Genomic DNA, 18,533 nt, shown 5'->3' on the forward strand with positions numbered 1-18,533 from the left:
AATAAATAACAGAGTAAAAAAATAGAATAGTAGAATTTAAATGAATTAAATTTAATGAGCTAATTCATATTTATTATTAATTTATTTTAATTTTTAAACATTTAAGCCTAGTTATATTTTTAAAATTTTTTATTATATTACATATAAGTTTATAATTAAATTAATATCATATTTTAATAATATAACACATAACTTTCATAAAAAATTAATCAAATAAAAAATAATTTTTAAATGATAAATATTTTTATTTGTATAATAAATTAAAATTGATATTTTAATTTAAATAATTAAATATAATATTTATAATATTATGATAATATTATATGTTATATAAAAATTAAGAAAAACACTATACAAAATAATTAAATCACTAATTTTTATAATGAGTATAATGACGTGTGTTTCATGTTTTATACAAAATTAGTATATATAAATATATGAAGGCAGACATTGAGTTTAAAAAAATGCCCTTAACCTTTAATATTATTTACAACCTTAATATTATTTACAATTTGCATTTTTGTTAATTTTAGAGTTTAAATAATTAAATTTAAAATTGTTATTTAATCCTACTTGTATTTAATTTCCTTTTAATTCATTTTTTTTTGTAATCTAAAATAAATTAGAAAATTCACAAATTTGAATATACCAACATTAAATAAGAGTAAAAAAAATAAAAAATTCTAATGGTGATCTCTTATTTCGGAAATTGAACAAGAATAGTGAACCTATATTTTAGTTACATCGGTGAAGAATTCAATTTTCATTTGGAGAATTCATATTAAGCAGTATCTATTTATATTTTTATTAATATTTAATTTAAAAATTCAAAATGAAATTTATAGGAAAACACAATGTTGTACTAACATTATTTTAATTCGAACTTAATTATTAATTCAATTTTATTTTAATTTAAATATAATTATAATTATATTTGTAACACTCATCACCCGTCTACAGTATATTTGAGCAAAGTGTGCTATATTCGGTATCGGAGCACCCTATCCTGTCTTGTTGTGTATAATATTAATTTAATTATATTATCTTACATGTAGAATTTTTTTTTTATTACAATTTATCTGTCATATTTTATTTTTGTGGAGACCGGTGGGTTCATTATTTACCTGTTAAATGGTCCATATTCATTTCATAATTTCATATTTCATCTCATTGCCCATATAAATTTTTTATAAACCATGTCATATCATCATAATACTCATAATCATTTCAAGTAAATAAAATACTTCATTTTATTCATATAAAATCAAGTGCAATATTATTTACAATCACAAAATGAATTTACATCGTTTACTTACATGTAATAATCAAAATGAAAATTTAACTATATATGAGCCCTACCAAAATGGACTACTGAGGTGACAATCTACACTGTAGCAGATCTGATCAAAGTCCTGTCTAGGCTCTACTGCTGCTGCTGGTGATCTCCTGTACCTCGGTGATGGAAAAATCAACGCGCTAAGTATAACGCTTAGTGGTGCATAAATTAAAATAAAAATAACTAAATAATTGAAAATTTTATTCCATATATAACTTTATAAAAAAATATAACTTTTATGAGTTTATAGTCTTTTACATATTTATAGAACTTTGGATGCAAATTAAGTTACTCAGGATCTTTTCTGTTCATTTATTCTATGTTCAGTCTTATTACTCATATATGTGCCCAAGTAACCTATAACAAACTATAAAGACTGGATACACGGGAGTATACTAGTTAAACATCCGTATATCTAACATGTATATATCTGTCATGTCAGGCACAAGGCCAGCGGGCAGGCATAAAGCCAGAAATAAAATCAGGCACAATGGCCAACGGGCAGGCATAAAGCCAGTAGAACAACCATCTTAGACATATATTGTCTATCAATGATTATTCCTGTGGGCAGTATTGTAATCTGTAGTCCCTAATTGGTATACCAATCGATCCATGTTATATAAATAAGTCTAGGTATACTTTGGGCAAATTAGTGTTATTAATTACTTATGATCTTATCATTTTATGTCATGCACTATTAGTGCTTTATAGTAGTTTCATGTCAATTTATAGTGGGAAATAAGGTTCCCCCTTCATTTTCATGTAACTTATACATTTAGCAATTCATATAGGTAATTTACATGTCATGTATCAAATAATATCTTAAACCTTTCTTTAGGTCTAGATTTGGTGTTTTATATTCTCCTAGCAAATTGACCAAGATATGGCTACTGTTTGGCTACACTTCCTTCATGGAAGTTGTCTCTCTAGGTCTTGTCTTTGTTTTTCTTTTTGAATCATGTCATTTGAAGTTTTAGAACTCAAGTTATGGTCAAATAACCAAAACTGGTTCCTTAACTCACTCAAGTTCTAAAACTAGACAGATTCTGGAGTCAATCTTTTCCTAATTATTTGGACATGTTACAATCACTTTTAGGCCTAATGTTCTTCATAGAAATTATTACCCTATGTCTTATGATTATTCAAAATTTTGAATTACAATTTTTCAGGTCTTGTAGAATTAATTATAGCAAATTAATTAGCCTGGACTTAGGTACCCTATGTCTACAGGATTCCAGGTTTAGGTTAGTTGTTTTGACTCCCATTTTAGGGTTCTTACACTCAAATTTTGAGAAAAGTTTCTAAATAAAAGTTGAAGCCCTATCTCTTAGGTTTCCATAATAGTTTGGCTCATCCCATTTGGGATTTTCTAGTAGGAGATATGCTATAAATACTATTCTGGGGTCAAGTGGTGGTTTAGTCAAATTCCAGGTTTTGATGTGCTGACTTGTTCTAGCAATTTGGCCTAGTTTCCTTGGGTTCTGGGTTCTGGTCATAATATCAATATTGTAGATCTATGTCTTATAGAAATTTTAGCATTGGTTTCATTTCATTTGCAATTTTTTAGACCAAGTTATGGCATTTTTGCAAAAACTGGTAAGGTATACCCAAGTCCAGAATTTCTGAACAATTTGGTTCCTGACAGTTTTTGTGTCCCAATTTGGGCCAAAAATTTGGTTTGGTTAGAGGCATTTCTGGGCTCTGTATTCACCATGAAAGTTGTAGTCCTATGTCTAAGCTTTCCAATGGTATAAAATTCAGGTCATTTGGACTTGTCTAGAGAGAGTTATGGCCAAATGAACATGTACTATTCATTTGGTCAATTTTCCAAGTCTAGATTAGGGTTATCCAGATTCAAGCAATTTTTAGGTCAAGTTAACGTCAGTTTTTGGACATAGTCTCTCCATGAAAAATGTGAAAAATTGTCCTAGGTTTCATCTCCAATTGGCCTCACACCAATTAGAGCAACACAATTCAACTTATAGCTTAAAAACCACACTGGACTTAAGGTTCAATTTCCTGCACAAAAAAATCAGCACTCCCAATTTCAAATCCTCCCAACTCCCAAACTTCATTTCATATTCATAGCACTTTAAATGATTAACAATTCATCTCAACATGCTCAATTTCAAGCCATAATGCAAAAGTACCAAAATTAGGTCCAAACCCTAACTTCAAATTTTCAATTCATGGCATACACATACCAAACTCATACTAATCACTTTATCCATCATCTATACTCATCAATAACATAAATAAACCACTTAATTTCATCAAAAACCAATAATTCTCAAACTTTCTCATGGCTGCCAAAATTTAGAGGTTCTATTTACTCATGGTTTTCTTTTGATTTCATACAATTTTTACTTGATTTAGCATGCTTACAAAGATTAAAAAAGGAAAATAACTTGTTTAGTGCACTAACCTCTAAGGAACACTTCTTTCACTTAACAAAACTTCACTAATCTCTTCTTTCTTGGCTGCCACAATCTTCCTCAAGGTATGGGATAAATTTTTAATGAATGGAGTTTAAGGTTTTATGGTGAGAAAGGGGAGGAGTCAAGCTTGCAAGGAAGAAATATGGTGGAAGCTATATTAGGAGAGAGGTTCGGCCATGGGTTTTCAAGGAAGAAGATGGATTTTCTTTTCGGCCAATTTGTCTCTTATACACATATTTATCCATTTAAATTTAGGTGTTAGGTTTTAATTGGTTAAAATTTTAATTTACCCCTTTATGACATCATGTATGCTTATGTCATAATTAGTATTTAATTTTTCTTTTCTTTCTTTTTCTCTGCTCATTTTTCATTACACAAATTTATAATTTAATTCATTTTAATTATTTCATTCTCACTATTTTTTATAGACATTTATGTCAAAATTCAACTCTGGAGTTGAAATGACCAAAATTCCTTTCATTATATTTATTGGGTTATTTTTATCTGTATCGATTAACTAATTTTCTTGAATTTTTCTTTGACATTTTTAATGTCATTTAATCTTCATAAATCCTCTAATTTAGTCTCAAAAATTATTTTCTAAGGTTCCTCGCAGGTCTGGGGTCAGCAACTGTCTTCACAGTCACTTTCCAATATTGTCACCCATCGTCGTGACTTCGGCTCGTTTAACCGAGTTGTACTTCGCTTCTTTTATTTTTCTTAAATTTTACTTAGTTTGTATTCCGTCAATTTATGTCTTCTCACTCTAATTTGAGTGTAGTTCCAGACATCTTAGCTGTCCGAACCAACATTAGTCGTCGGAACAGTAGAATGTATGGACTACCTAAAGTGAAGGCGTTACAATATTATAAATTTGATTATATTATATTAAACATTAACTTATAAAAATTACAAATTAACATTAAAAATATTTATTTCTTAAAAAAATAATAATACTTATATATTAATTAAATTATAAAAAATAAATATGCAAGTAATTAATGTAATTAAATTGTATCAAGTACAATATGTATAATTAAAAAAACTTAATAATCAAGTTATTTTATAAATTAAAATTCACCATTTACAAAATAACCTAACTTGAAAAAAGGTACATATAAATTACTCGTGTCGGGCTTTATAAGTTAAGTATTCATTATTTAAACCTGTTTATATAAATAATTAATTAAATATAAAATACATATTTTTTTATAATAATATTTATAAATTTATAAATGTATATAATAATTTTAATTTATAAATTATTAATAAAATTTATTTTATATAAAATTATTAATTAAAATATATAAAGTAAAATGTGTTCAATATTTTTTAGTAATAATAATTAGATTAAAAATATTAAATAATTTAAATAAATTTTAATCAAATTTGAGAAGAATTTATATATTAATAATATGACAAAAAGTCTAAATCCTTCCTTAACTTTTTATTATATATCAAACAAGTTTAATTTCAATTTTTGACTAAATAAACCCACACCTTTATATTTAAGTCTAAATAAATCACTATATAATAAAATATTAATTTATAATAAAAATTATTTTTAAAATTTTTAAATACTAATAATTATTTACTATTTATAATTAAAGTAAAAATAAAGAAAATAAAAAAATTAAAAAAAAAAAGAAAAACACAACAAATCATAATTACATAAAATAATCAATGAGCCCCGTTGATTTTCGTAATTTTCGTGATACCGTCCAACGAGGCTCATTAGCCTAGTCCAGTGTTTTGTAAAAAGCTATTCTCGGCAACCATGGTCTAAATTTTATCGGTGATGAGATATGGGATCCCCGTCTCACAGAAGGAGATACTCTCCGTCGCCTGTGGATCATCGTCATAGCAGAAGAAGCAAAAGAGATAGAAGCCGATCTCCGAACTCCAATTCTCATTCTAGGTCTTCTTTATTCTTTTGGTTGACTGCCAATAAATTTGTATATTTAATTGTATATTTTTGCAATTTTTGTGCTTCAAATTTGCAATATATGCAGACAGTCATCAAACAGGACTGAAATTAGTTGGGTATTGCGAATTGATACAGGAGAAGAAGTCGTTCTGATTCTCCACGACATCGTAGAAGTCGTTCGCCGAGTTATAGACGCCGTAAGAGTCCATCTCCAACACCTAGACGACGTAGAAGGCACAGAAGTAAGAGTGATTCATTCTCTCCTCTACCCAGGTCTCCTACCCCAAGTCTTGCTTCTTCTGAACGCAAAAATGCCACTCAGAAACTGAAAAAAGAGCAGGAAGAGAAGAAAAGGTAATCATAAGATTATTGATTTTGGGCGAGCAACCTATTTTATACGGTTTTAGTTTTTGTATCATTTTTTGTAATGCCGATTTCTGTTTATTTGTATGAGAATTCATTGTGAAATGCAATCAACCAGGTTCAGCGATTTGAATTTATGCTGGATAGCTGTAGAATTGTCTTATTTTCTATGTTACTAGCTCCATCCTATTGTTTAATTGGCAACATATTTGGGCTCATACAAAGTAACTCTACAAGTGCAAATTAAGTGGTTCAATTTGTTTAACCCGCAATGACCCCTCATTGGCTCTTGTATATCTGTTATGTAGGCTATTTATGTTAAGTTGCAGCCTTAGACATTTCAATTCGGACAATTACTTATACTTAGGACCTCCTACTCAATGGATCTGGTGAACTGTTCATAGCATACTTAGGATGAGAATGTGATTTAACTTTAATGCTTTTTTTTTTACTTAATTTTTGTTAATTTGAATTTTTTTTTTTTGAAATGATAAAGCATCGACATAAGTATTTTGGTTTGTGGAATGTTACTTACCTCTTGGGTGTCAGATTGCTGAAAAGTAACTTTTAGTATTTAGTTTACTTTGAATTGTCCTTATGAATGTAATATTGGTAATCTGGTAGGGTTTAGGCAAACTAATGTGATTGGTGAACGGTTAGGAATGAGCTGGATAAAAGCTTGTTTTTATTTGTTCATAAAGTTAAATAAATGAGTTTGAACGAAAAATTTAAAACTTGTTTAATAAATGAATGAACATGAATATTATGAGTTTCGCTCGACTTTTCATGAACATGTTCGTTTAAGAGTTCATAAACATGTTTACTTAAAGCTCATTTATGTTTATTTATATAAAGCATATTATATTTATTATATAAAATATAGATTATTTAATTTTGAAAATTTTTAATTCAGAATTGGACTGGATAATTGGTTTCGATTCCACTTCAAGAAGAAAACTAAGAACTTAGCCTGGCCTTCCGAGTTTCAGTTCTAGGTCAATTAAAAACTGTGGAACTAGGGCTACACAATGTTAACCAAACCAACCAAGCATAATCAATTCAATCCAATCCAAACCAAAAACCATGTATTGACACTTACATGATTTGGTTTTAAAATATATTCAATCTGAATTTTTGGTTTATCTTTGGCTTCAAGTCATAAAAAAGTCATTGAAATTGATTCAAACTGAGAATATACTAAGATTACATTATTCTGCATTATATGTAAATATTTTTGTATTGTTAATTCATTTTTAACCTTTTCACATGATGAAAAAATTTCTACATGCATAAATAAAATTTCACTTATTTTGGTCTTTCATACATAGAATTAATAAATATGTTCATATTATTATATTTTAATATCATGTTTGATGCAATCTGGGAAATATAACTTCAGGAATTATTTTGAATTAATTTTTTATTGTAAAATTAAGAAGTTTAGATTTCTATTATTTAGGAAATTTAGTTAGGAACTATTATTTTATTTTACTTAGGAAGTTTGAGTTTATTTTGAATTCCTACTTAGTATTGGTTTGGTATTTCCTAATTAATATTGGTTTAGTATTTTTTAATTTTGGGGTTCCTAATCCTAATAATAATAGGACTAGTTGATATAATATAATTACCTATGCCCTCTAGGTAATTTGGCAGAGTTTATTATGGTTATTGTTGGCATTGACAATTAATACAAAATTTGAGAATTTGTTTTCCCCTCTTGTGTGTTCTATTGATTCTCCATCAATTTGCTATTAGAGCTACTTTGATCCGTTTGCCTTTGAAATGAACAATAAGGGGGAGAGTTTGTTATGATTATTATTGACAATTGAGAGTTAATAAAATTTGAAACTATTTCTTTTTGCCCTTTGAGGGTTCTTTGGTTTTGCATCAATGTTATTTGAATGTCTTGAATTTTCTTCGAAGCAATTTTGCTTTATAGCATAAATTGATCAAACTGTTTATGCAAACTAACCGAATTTGAATATCTTTTAGTCTTATTTGATTTGATTATTTTTTTTATTATTTACAAATATACTTTATTGTTTTGGTTTGAAATATCTATCTTAAACCAAATCATGAACACCTCAGTTGAACGATTGACAGGTTTTGGGCTTGGGTTTGACTAGGCTAGTTCCTGTCCAGGTGTAAGACTGAAACGACTCGTGGCCATCTTTACCAAAGAGGAAAAAACCTTTTGTATTTTTTGGTTGACAGCAGTTTTATATTTAATGGTTTTAAACAACAAAAGAAAACTTAATAGTAATGTCAAGTAGATTCTAATGTTGTTTTGAAAGGTGATTGACATGTTTTAGTCATAAAAATTCCAAAACAGATACACAATAGTTTCAAATGACTTTATGCAACATCATCTAAATGGATAAATTTTGACAAAGCAATTTCAATCTCAATGTCTTATTGTGATGTAGAACCTTACCAAGATTCCTCATTCATGACTTGCTTAGTCAATCCATAAAAGGGAAGTTTTGATGCAATTTGCTGTCATCCCAAGTGCACCTTAGTCCTTAAAACTAACTTTTAGTTGCTTTTATTCAAATCATTCAATTGGGTGCATTTCTTATGAGTGGCCACAATAGCAATGCGATATATATATTCTTAATTATGTTGTTTGATAAGCTGATGTGATGCCTATTTTTTCATCCAATGGTCCATTCTTTTTTCTTATTTTTTCAACCTTTTTATTAATTAACTTTGAAGAAATAATCTTGTTTGGGTATTTACCTGTTATGAATAAGGGATGGAAGAGCTTGGTGAGTTTAATTAGATGGGCTGACTGTAATGAGCTGGACTGTTATCTGTTATTTTGTTAAGTAGTAGGTGTTAGTATAAGTAGTAGGTGTTAGAGCACTGTTCTCGAGTGGGCTTGCTTCCAAATCAGTTTGTGGGAGTTGCAACCATGGGAGGTCAATGGCAGTCTTCCAAATTCCAGGTTTCTTTCTTTTTCTTTATCTCTTTTCCTCTTTCTTGATCCTTTTCTGTTCTATCTTCTTCCTTCTCCGTTTCTTCTTCCTTCATCCCTGAAATTTTTTTCCCCTTTCTTTTCCTTTTGTTTCTTTACTCTGTTTCTTGTTCTTGGCAAAACCCTGTTCTTCAAATTTTTCCTGAAATTCTTTCCTTCTCCTTCTTCCTTTTTCCTTAATTTCTCTTTCTCCTACATTCTTCCTCTCCTGCGACTCTATCTTGACAATCTTTTGCTGCAATTACTTTTAAATTTCTACCATTTCCAATTTTTCCTACTCATGCCTCTGTTTAGGGTTCTCCAAATGATCTTGCTTATCGAGAGACTGCAAGAAGGGTTCCGGCATCAAACAGATTGCCTTCTTGGAAATTCTGTCAAGCTGCATGAAGACCAAGATGCCTCAAGTGAAGTTTCCAATAAGAATGACAAGGGCACTATTGAGATGGGGTAGCATGATTTTCTTCCTAATATGTCTAGTATAAGTGAGGTTTTTGAGGAGAAGAATGATGACGATGTAGAAGACTGAAACCATGGAATTGAAGTTTATTGGGGTGATGACAAGGAATTGAGAAAGAATGGGGAGAGTGAGGCTAAGGGGAAGGCTATATCGCTTGATAAAAGATAATCATTCATGGTGGAAATGAACAGAATAAGACTCAAAAGGAGGAACAAAAATTTCAAATTATAGAGGTTTTTATAGAAAATAAAAAGATTTCTCAATGCATGGAAGACCATCATCAGGGTTTGGATTCAAAAGCTTCCCTTGTCAATTCAGGGTTTAGAGAATTGGAGCTTGGGAATATTTCGGAAAATGAACATGGGAAGAGTGTGAGACTTGTTAATGGCAACACTTTTAAGAGGGTGTCTTCTGTAAAGAAAGGAATTGGGTTTTGTTTTGTAATTAGAAGTGATACTGAAGGTAGTCTTCTTCTTGTTGGAATTGTTGAAGATTTTGAAAACAATAATGATGTCTATATTGGGAATATTTCAATTCAAGAAGATTTGGAAGAGGCATATCATACTCAAAGAGAATGAATTTGAAAAATGGAGGAGACAGAAGAAGAAAATCCAATTGAATGTGGTGGAAATGCTAATAATACTGACACTACTGCCTCTATTCCAAAATTTTCTTTTCAAGCTTTGATGCAGATGATTATAGATTCTACAAGCATTTAAGGGTTAGCTTTATTTATTTATTTATTTTTTCATTCTTGGGGACAAGAATGATTTCAAGGAGTGGGGAATGTTATGACTAAGGGATGGAAGAGTTTGATGAGTTTAATTAGATGGGCTGACTGTAATGAGCCAGGTTGTTATCTGTTATTTTGTTAAGTAGTAGGTGTTAGTATAAATAGGAGGGAGTACTTGTAATTGAGGCATTTCTATAATCAATAACAAATGTTGAATTCTTCTTTCTTTCTTCTTCTCTAATCTTCTTCCCTTTCTATTTCTTTTCTCAAGCCAGTCTATTTCTATCCCTTTATCCCCATATTTCTCTGTTCCAGTAAGATGTGCAAGTCTATTGTGTAACATTACCATGGATGCTTATTCATATGGTCATGCACGAACTACTGAAACTACTTTCTTATCTTGGTAATTTGGAGGAATATGCTGCAATATATTTGCTGTGCCTGAACTTTCACGTTCCTCTCCCACTTCTCCCGCATTTTTCTCCTCTCACAAGACCAATGCATATATTTGTTTAAACCTTCATTTTCCTATGATGTGGTAGGTTTTATGCATATGTGATTGTAGGATCAAAATACTATCTCGAAAGTTCCTCGCCTTACCTCTTTAAGTGCAAAAAAGGGGAAAAAGTTAATGACTTCTGCAGGACTATAATGCATCCATCTCGGAGGGGTATAAAGAAATTCCTTTAAGTTTTTTTTATATATTCTGATATAACTCACAACTTTTAGTGGTAGTTTCCAAGCAGGGTTGTTTCTGCTTATCAAAGAGTTCCCTTTATTTGCTTGTGGCTCATTTACTATTAGAAAGTCTCTACAATACTATCAGTGAAGCTGATGCTAAAATTACTTTTATTCAAGAGAGATTTTGAAAATACAATTCGTTTGCCATATGGTAATAGTGATGGGCTGAATTCAATTTTAGTGGAAATGATGACTATATGATTTTCTTTTAATTAATAACGGAGGGTGTATTTGTTTAAATTGTATAAATATAATTTTTTGGATTTCTATCATAAGATTGTATTGGATACATTTAATGATATGCACCTTTATAATTGAAAAATTGCTTTAGAGGGTAAATTTCGATTTGATTTGATTTTTCATAAAGGAGGCCAAATGGATTGCGTGCATTTTAATTTTTTAAGTAATCATGAATGAATAAAATAATATGTAGTAAGTTATATCATACTTACTACAATTATTTTTAAAATGTATATTATTAAGTATAATTGTTTTCAAATTTTATATGATAAGTGTTGAGAATTATGGACCGTGGAGTGTGAAAATTAAACTGGTAGGCTACATGCTAAACTGGGCTTAAAATGGGCTCTCCATCACCAAAATGGCCAAAGCCTTTTGGTTTGGTTTGCCAATGCTAACACTTATATATCCTTTAATTTTATTGTACCCTGCTGGTGTGGGACTTGTTCCCACAAGTGGTAATCCAACAATATAAAATGACCTTTAAAAAAATGCAGTACATGCTAAGCCCACAATAATGTGTGTTTACGCCTACTTGTTTTCTATCAGATCTTGTGATCGTGATATTACATATAGTTTCACCTTAAATTTCATTTCTTAAGGATCAACATATCATATGCATAGGTTCGTGCTTATCATTTTGAAGGATGAGATGGTTGATGAATTACTACAATGAATGTTAATTTTACTTTGCCAATTTGTTGTTGCTTCCCTTTGGCTTCTAAAAGAACCTTTGCTTTTTAGTATTATCTGATTACTTAATTTTTGGCACATGCTATCAGGCTTCAACATGAAGCAGAACTGAGACTATTAGAAGAGGAGACTGCAAAGAGATTGGAGGAAGCAATTTGGAAAAATGTGGAAGACAGGTTAAATTCTGAGAAAGTCAAACTAGAAATAGAGAGGCGGATAGAAGAAGGTCAAAAGAAATTGTTTGATGATGTTGTAGCTCAACTGGAGAAGGAGAAGGAAGCTGCTCTTTATGAGGCAAGACGGAAAGAGGTTTGAATTGTGAACTGAGGCTACTTACTAATCACTTGTTTCTTTTCTTGATAAACTAACATAAGCTGAGTATAGTTAGTTTTATGTGATAAAGCATTAGTGGCAAATCATGATGTCTTACCATCATTTCAGGAAATTAATTTCTGGTGATAGGACTTAGGACACTTGACATAAAAGATGATCATATCTCATGTGATATGAAGATATACAAAATTTTGTTGGATGTGAGCCAAATAAATCTCTGATTACTTAATGCATAATAAGCCTTACAATTCAATTGGCAATGACAATAAAAAGTAATACCACAAATTATACAATAAAAATGGGATATTTAAAATTCTTGTTCCATTTTAACCGATTGCACTGAAATCATTAAAAACATAGGGCAACATCATAACATTTGTACATCTAGTCCATAAACCATACATCTATGTTTTATATAGTTATTCCATCTTGGTTCTCCCATGACTTGTTCTCAATGCATTGCCACTTTTATCTTCTTACCAATGCACCCTTTTTTCATCAACCATTTGAGCTGTGCTTTTTTTAACATGTTATTTTATTGTTGACCTTTCTAATCAATATAATTGTTTTAGTTGGTAGTTTTTTTTTTTTTTTACTTACTAGAATAGCAAGGATTTTCATGATCATGTAGTGCTCTCATAGCTATTAAAGGTGTGCCTGAGGCATAAGGTGAACTAGGCTTGATGTAGGGCAGCTTGCAGGGCTGCCTATTTGATGCAGCAAAGCTAGGTAAATCACTCACACACAAACACATGAGAGAGAGAATATGAGAGTAAATCTCTGTAGGAATTTTATTGATGAAAACTGAATCTGAAATTACATGTAAATAAGGTTATTTATAGGGTTTTGGGACTCCTAAACCTAATAGGAATATAAAGCTATTCATTAGGAAGTTTAGATAAACCAAAATACAATAGGAAGATATAAATAAAATATGTATAAATCTTATCCTAGATAGAATAGGAAAACATAATTAAATCCTAAATAGAGTTGGAGAGTTACTAAATTAATTCTAATCTATTTCCGTAGCTGTTGGGAGTCTTTCCATGAAGTCCTAAGTAAAATAGAACTGCTGGAGATTAGGGGAAAAAAAAAAAAAGGTGGCTGCTCTTGCTGGGACAGAAAACACGTCTACAAGTTGCCAGAGGGAAACACGAGTTTCTGAGTCCATTGTGCCCTGTGGAACACACTCTGGGTGTATTCTGGACTGCTTTGCTGTTTGGCCCCGCGTCACTATTAAAGCTAAATTTGGAGTTTATTTGCTGGAATTTAGGTGGAAAATTAGCATTTGTAAAAGGGTGGGATTGAAAAGCGAAGTTAAACAAGAGAAGATTTGAAGGCTGTGAACAATATCGATAAATAGCGCCCTTAATAGTAAAATCAGGGTTTATACTTGAGGCCTATAACTCCTTGGTCATCACACCCAAGGTTCCATAGGCATCACAACTAGAATCATAACTGCTGGAAATTTTATTGACTGAAAACTGAATCATAAATATTTAGCTCCTGTTTGGTTCAAATCAGCTACTTAGAATTCATTTGGAAATGAATTCTTGTGTTTGATGTGATATTACTTAAAATGTGGAATTTAATTGAATTCCATATAGTTTATGTTTGGTATAATTCCATAATTGAACTTCATTTATCCTTACTTCCTAAACTTCCTCAATAATATATATATATATATATATATATATATATCAAGCATGTGAATTTATTTTATGTTTGTTAATATATTGTTAATTGGTTCATATTTTTGTAATAAATTTATATATGATTTTGTACCTAATATAAATTTATTACAAAAATATGAACCAATTAACAATATATTAACAAACATAAAATAAATTCACAAGCTTGATATATATATATATATATATATAGGCACTTTAGTCCAAAAAAATGTTAGTCTTAATTTTGTGGAATTCATATGAAATTTCACCTATTTTGATAGAATTTGGTTTTCCTTATGTTTAATTCCTTAGAATTGAATTCTGCATTTTGTTATTCAAACAAAACATGCAAAACACGAAATTTAATAATTCATGTAACAGTTATTTATGGACTCAAACTAATCCTAAACTTTAAGACATTGGACTTCAATGGTAATCCTAAATCTTAAGGATTTGAACTCCTAAAGATATCTGGACAGAATTTCTAGCAATGTTACAAGTTTCAAAATTGCCCTTGAGACCTAAAGTGATGGACCAGCAACTATTTATTTAAATAAACACATAAAATAAGACTCTAGAAGGACTAGAAAGTATTTTATACTATCCAAAGTAAACCCCATATTTTTCCTGTAACTTAATTCTGCATTTCTCGAGTTTTTACTCTTATTTTTTCATTAATCTTTTTGTTGTCTACTTTAAGGCTCTAGGGCTGATACCTCTACAATGAGAGGGCAGGCAGCCTCCTAGAGGGATCAGGTTTGTTGCCTTAGGCATCCACCTGTTGTGAGGAACGAGGCTAAGGAAGGCGTTCCTTCCTAGCTTCCATTGCCTTCTAGACCCCTTGTTGTAATTGCTGCCACTGCTACAATCACAGTTCCTGTTTTGCCAGAATCCAGGTGTCTACTAGCCTGCAGTTGCTGCAAATGTCATTGTTATTCTCTGAAATTCATTGGAATCTGTCCAAACCACCACACAAAGAGTTTCTAGGTACCGATTCGATCCAATCCTCCCATTTCCATCAATCATATGACTCAAATTTCTCATTCTACCTTGTTTTGATTTCTTATTATTTCTCTTTCCTCCCTTTTTCTTTCATACTATATGAGAAATTTTTCTCCCGTTTATAATTTATTTCAACTTCCCTCAGTTCTTTTTTTTTTCCCTTACCTTTTTTTTTTCTCCAAAAATAATATTGAAAGTGATGTCTTTCTTTCCCCTCTCCCTTGTCTCTGTTTCTGGTTATCTTTTCCTTTTTTTAGGCAATAATATTGAAACTTTGAAGTTGATCTTTCTCAGTTAAACAGATATACATGCAGAATGCTTTTTTTTAAAAAAAGAAATATTAGAGTTTATATGAGCTATTGTTTTTTAAAATTATTGAATTAAATTGTTTAATAAATTTCAGTAAGATCGGACTTCTTCAAATTGAAATTTTTAAAGTTAAAAATTATGAGTTCAAGCTTTTCTTAACTCAATCCAAGCAACGTTAATTTAGAAGTGTTTATATTGAAGGGTTCCCTCAATTAAAATATGTCACCTACAATTGTGAGTGCAAGTGGATGAATTACTGGTGAATATGCATGTAATTGCATCCATAAGGTGATCTTCCTTTTTAGGCAAGTGGGTATAGATTATCATGAAAGTTAGCCATGTCTTAAACTTTTTGTAGAGTAATTAGGTCAGAAAATCTTCTTAAGGGTCCTGGTATATTTAACATTACTGCAAGTCATTAAATGCTAGGAGTCCTATATCGCAGAGGCAATTCACACGGTCAATTCTGGTAGCTCATTTAAGAGAGCTCATAAGGTCTCATATATGCTCTTAGATCGTGAGTGATCTTTGCATGACTATTTTGGACTCATTGGTGCTCTAGATACATTATGCCCAACTTATGACTTTGATATGGTCGTCCTTAACATCCTTGATGGGTAAATTGCACTGAACTTTTCTCAATTTAGGTAGTTATTTCATTTTAGTCATTTAACTTTAATTTGTTAAAATAAAATTTCTCAACTTTAATTTTATTTCAAAAAAAAGTCCCTTTAATATGTAATAACAGGTTTCTAGGTTTATTTTTTTTTTAACTAACACTATATTAATAATTAATCAAAATAAATCTATAAATTATTAATCAATAGATGCACTTAAAGTGTACATAAATGAGATAGAAAGGCGAAAATAATAAGGTTAGATAGCGGTGATGAATACTATGGGAAACATAATGAGTTGAGACAATATGACCTGGTTCATTTGTAAAGTTCTTGGAAAGTTATGGCATATAAATATATAGGATACTATGCAAAGTACTCCTTAATAAAATGAGGTGGTGGAAAGATTAAGTCGGACTTTAATGGATATGATTTGGAGTTGATGAGTAACTTTTTTTTTGCCTATATCATTGTGGATGTATGCACTTAAGACCACTATATACTTGTTAAATAGGGTTCCTAATAAGGTAGTCTCAAAAACACCTTATGAATTGTGGACTGGAAGGAAACCTAATTTAAGACACCTGCACGTTTGGGTTGAGCGAAAGTAAGAATTTATGGCAAGTAGGGTAAATGGAAATGTGGTAAACAAAATTCGTAGATAAAAATGTGATGAATGGAATTGGTCGATGGAGTGTGTCCCATGTGAGTGAATCCTGGAGGGTAATCTTTTATATTTGTAATAGGTAAGGCCAAGATGGCTTCGAAGACATGGGTAGCATTCAAACTTGTTATGAAAGATAAAGGGAAGGGAGGCATGTTTTGAGCCTGCCAAACCAGTATCGATATGCAGCAATTTCATTACTTTGAAATGTTGGACAAGATATAATTCTAGGTTGATGTCCGAGCCTTGGTTATGGTACCTATGGAAATTCCATATGTGAATATTAAATCTTACCAATTTTCTTCCACATTCCAACTTAATATTGATTTGATTGAGGTCCATATTCTCTTGCATCAAACCTAAATTTAATAACATCAATTACTTCAGATCAGTATTGACAGGTTCTATGCTGTTTGATGTGTCAATCCTGCCCTTTTTTTTTCCTGTGCCAAACCCTAGAAGCTTTACTCTATTGTTCTATGCTGCTTCCACATCATCCTTATTTGCAAACCCTATAAGTCCGCAGATATTCCTACTTTTTTGTACCTTCAAAATCCGACAATCCTAAATCCTATGTCACTATGTTTGGACTGGATTTGTACCACATGAAATTGTTTATATTTTATGTCCATATAGGTGTAAAAGTTAGGAGCTTCATTGCTTCTATTATGGACCTTGGATGTTGCACTCAACATCTCGTGGAAGAACTCGTGCTCTTGCATCTTCTGAGAAATTACCATCTGACTTATGCTGTTGCCTGCCCTTTGTGACATATGGCAAACTGCATTACTAATATTTTTTTAAATAATTGCTCTCTTTTGTCTTCAACTTAATCTCATCTTATAATGAAATTTGATGCAGTTGAAAATTTCTTTTGATTTTGTGAATATGAAATATTTCTTTCTAAAACCCTTTTGTGTTTCTTTTCTGTAATGTGGGGTTAATGATTGCCTTAATCTCTTTATTACTTTCTCCAGGAACAAGCTCGAAAGGAAAGAGAGGAGCTAGACAAAATGCTGGAAGAGAATAGGAGGAGGGTAGAAGAAGCACAGCGAAGAGAAGCTCTAGAGCAGCAGCGAAAAGAGGAGGAACGATTTCGTGAATTGGAGCTCATTCAGAGGCAAAAAGAAGAGGTTGCTTGGAGAAAAAAACTGGAAGAGGAAGACGAACATGCTAATCACATGAAAGCGTTGGGTAAGAACAGATCTCGACAGAAGCTGCCTTTTGGCATTGGTTTATAACAATTTTTAAAAGCCTGTATGTAGGTCGTCTGCTTTCCAAAGGGGGTAATCGCTCGGAATTTTACCATAAAACTAAGGTATTTTACAAAATGCCCCTTAAATTGGGTTAAAATCATAGATATGCCCTCGTGCCTTTTATGATACAGAAATTGCTGTTATTACTAGACAATTTCAAAATAACTTTAGCTAATTTACTGTTTTAACTTCTAAAGTTCGACGAAATTAATTAGTTATTCTATATTTTTAAAATTAATTTTTAACGTTTAATAATCCTTATGTTTATTTAAAAAAAAAATCATTCTCCATTAATCAAATTAGAGATTTCACCAATTGAATAAATAAATAAATAAATCTATGCACAAGGGAGAAAATGGACTTCTAAGGATTATAAAAAAATTTTTCGGTTTCACCGTAGATTGAACGCGGTGGTACAAAAAAAGTAACAAAATAAAAATCCAGATGTCAGATGAGTGAAACATAGAGAAACACAAAATGCAATTCAATTTTGGTTACTTTTTCACTCTGGAATTGAACAATTCTTACTCTTCATCTACTGCGGCCATTCTCACTGCCTGCCACCATGGGAGACCAGAGTTTTTCACTTCTGCTATGCTTGGAAACTTTGGTTCTTCTTATTCTTTGTTCTCTTGTTTACCATTTCTCCTCTCTATAATTAGAGAGGTAAAAAAATCTTAAGTAAAATAATTGAAAAAAAAAATTCATTTTGATAATTAGAATGTGGAATAAGTTATTAAGGTATGTTAAAGTTACGTGACTGATGTATAAGAA

At 30.8% G+C, this 18,533-nt stretch overlaps 1 protein-coding gene and 1 long non-coding RNA gene across 2 annotated transcripts; both read left to right on the plus strand.

The window, feature by feature from the left end:
* Positions 1-5,450: 5,450 nt before the first annotated feature.
* Positions 5,451-17,955, plus strand: LOC110640564 (uncharacterized protein At1g10890). Its single transcript, XM_021791912.2, has 4 exons — positions 5,451-5,692; positions 5,837-6,055; positions 11,995-12,214; positions 17,481-17,955. The coding sequence occupies exons 1-4, from the start codon at positions 5,580-5,582 to the stop codon at positions 17,742-17,744; spliced, it is 816 nt and encodes a 271-aa protein (XP_021647604.2). The 5' UTR covers positions 5,451-5,579; the 3' UTR covers positions 17,745-17,955.
* LOC131181611 (uncharacterized) lies at positions 8,270-10,460 on the plus strand. Its single transcript, XR_009150139.1, has 2 exons — positions 8,270-9,011; positions 9,336-10,460. It is a non-coding gene; the product is annotated as an uncharacterized LOC131181611 (long non-coding RNA).
* Positions 17,956-18,533: the final 578 nt, after the last annotated feature.

Source organism: Hevea brasiliensis, chromosome 7, assembly GCF_030052815.1.
Source record: "Hevea brasiliensis isolate MT/VB/25A 57/8 chromosome 7, ASM3005281v1, whole genome shotgun sequence".
NCBI classification, from domain to species: domain Eukaryota; kingdom Viridiplantae; phylum Streptophyta; class Magnoliopsida; order Malpighiales; family Euphorbiaceae; genus Hevea; species Hevea brasiliensis.

What these genes read in the sequence shown, in the direction of transcription:
- LOC110640564 (XM_021791912.2), top strand. Translation starts at nt 5,580, where the DNA reads ATGGGATCCCCGTCTCACAGAAGGAGATACTCTCCGTCGCCTGTGGAT. An exon ending in AACTCCAATTCTCATTCTAG is followed by an intron (nt 5,693 to 5,836) that starts GTCTTCTTTATT and finishes GAATTGATACAG; the next exon opens with GAGAAGAAGTCGTTCTGATT. An exon ending in GAGCAGGAAGAGAAGAAAAG is followed by an intron (nt 6,056 to 11,994) that starts GTAATCATAAGA and finishes ACATGCTATCAG; the next exon opens with GCTTCAACATGAAGCAGAAC.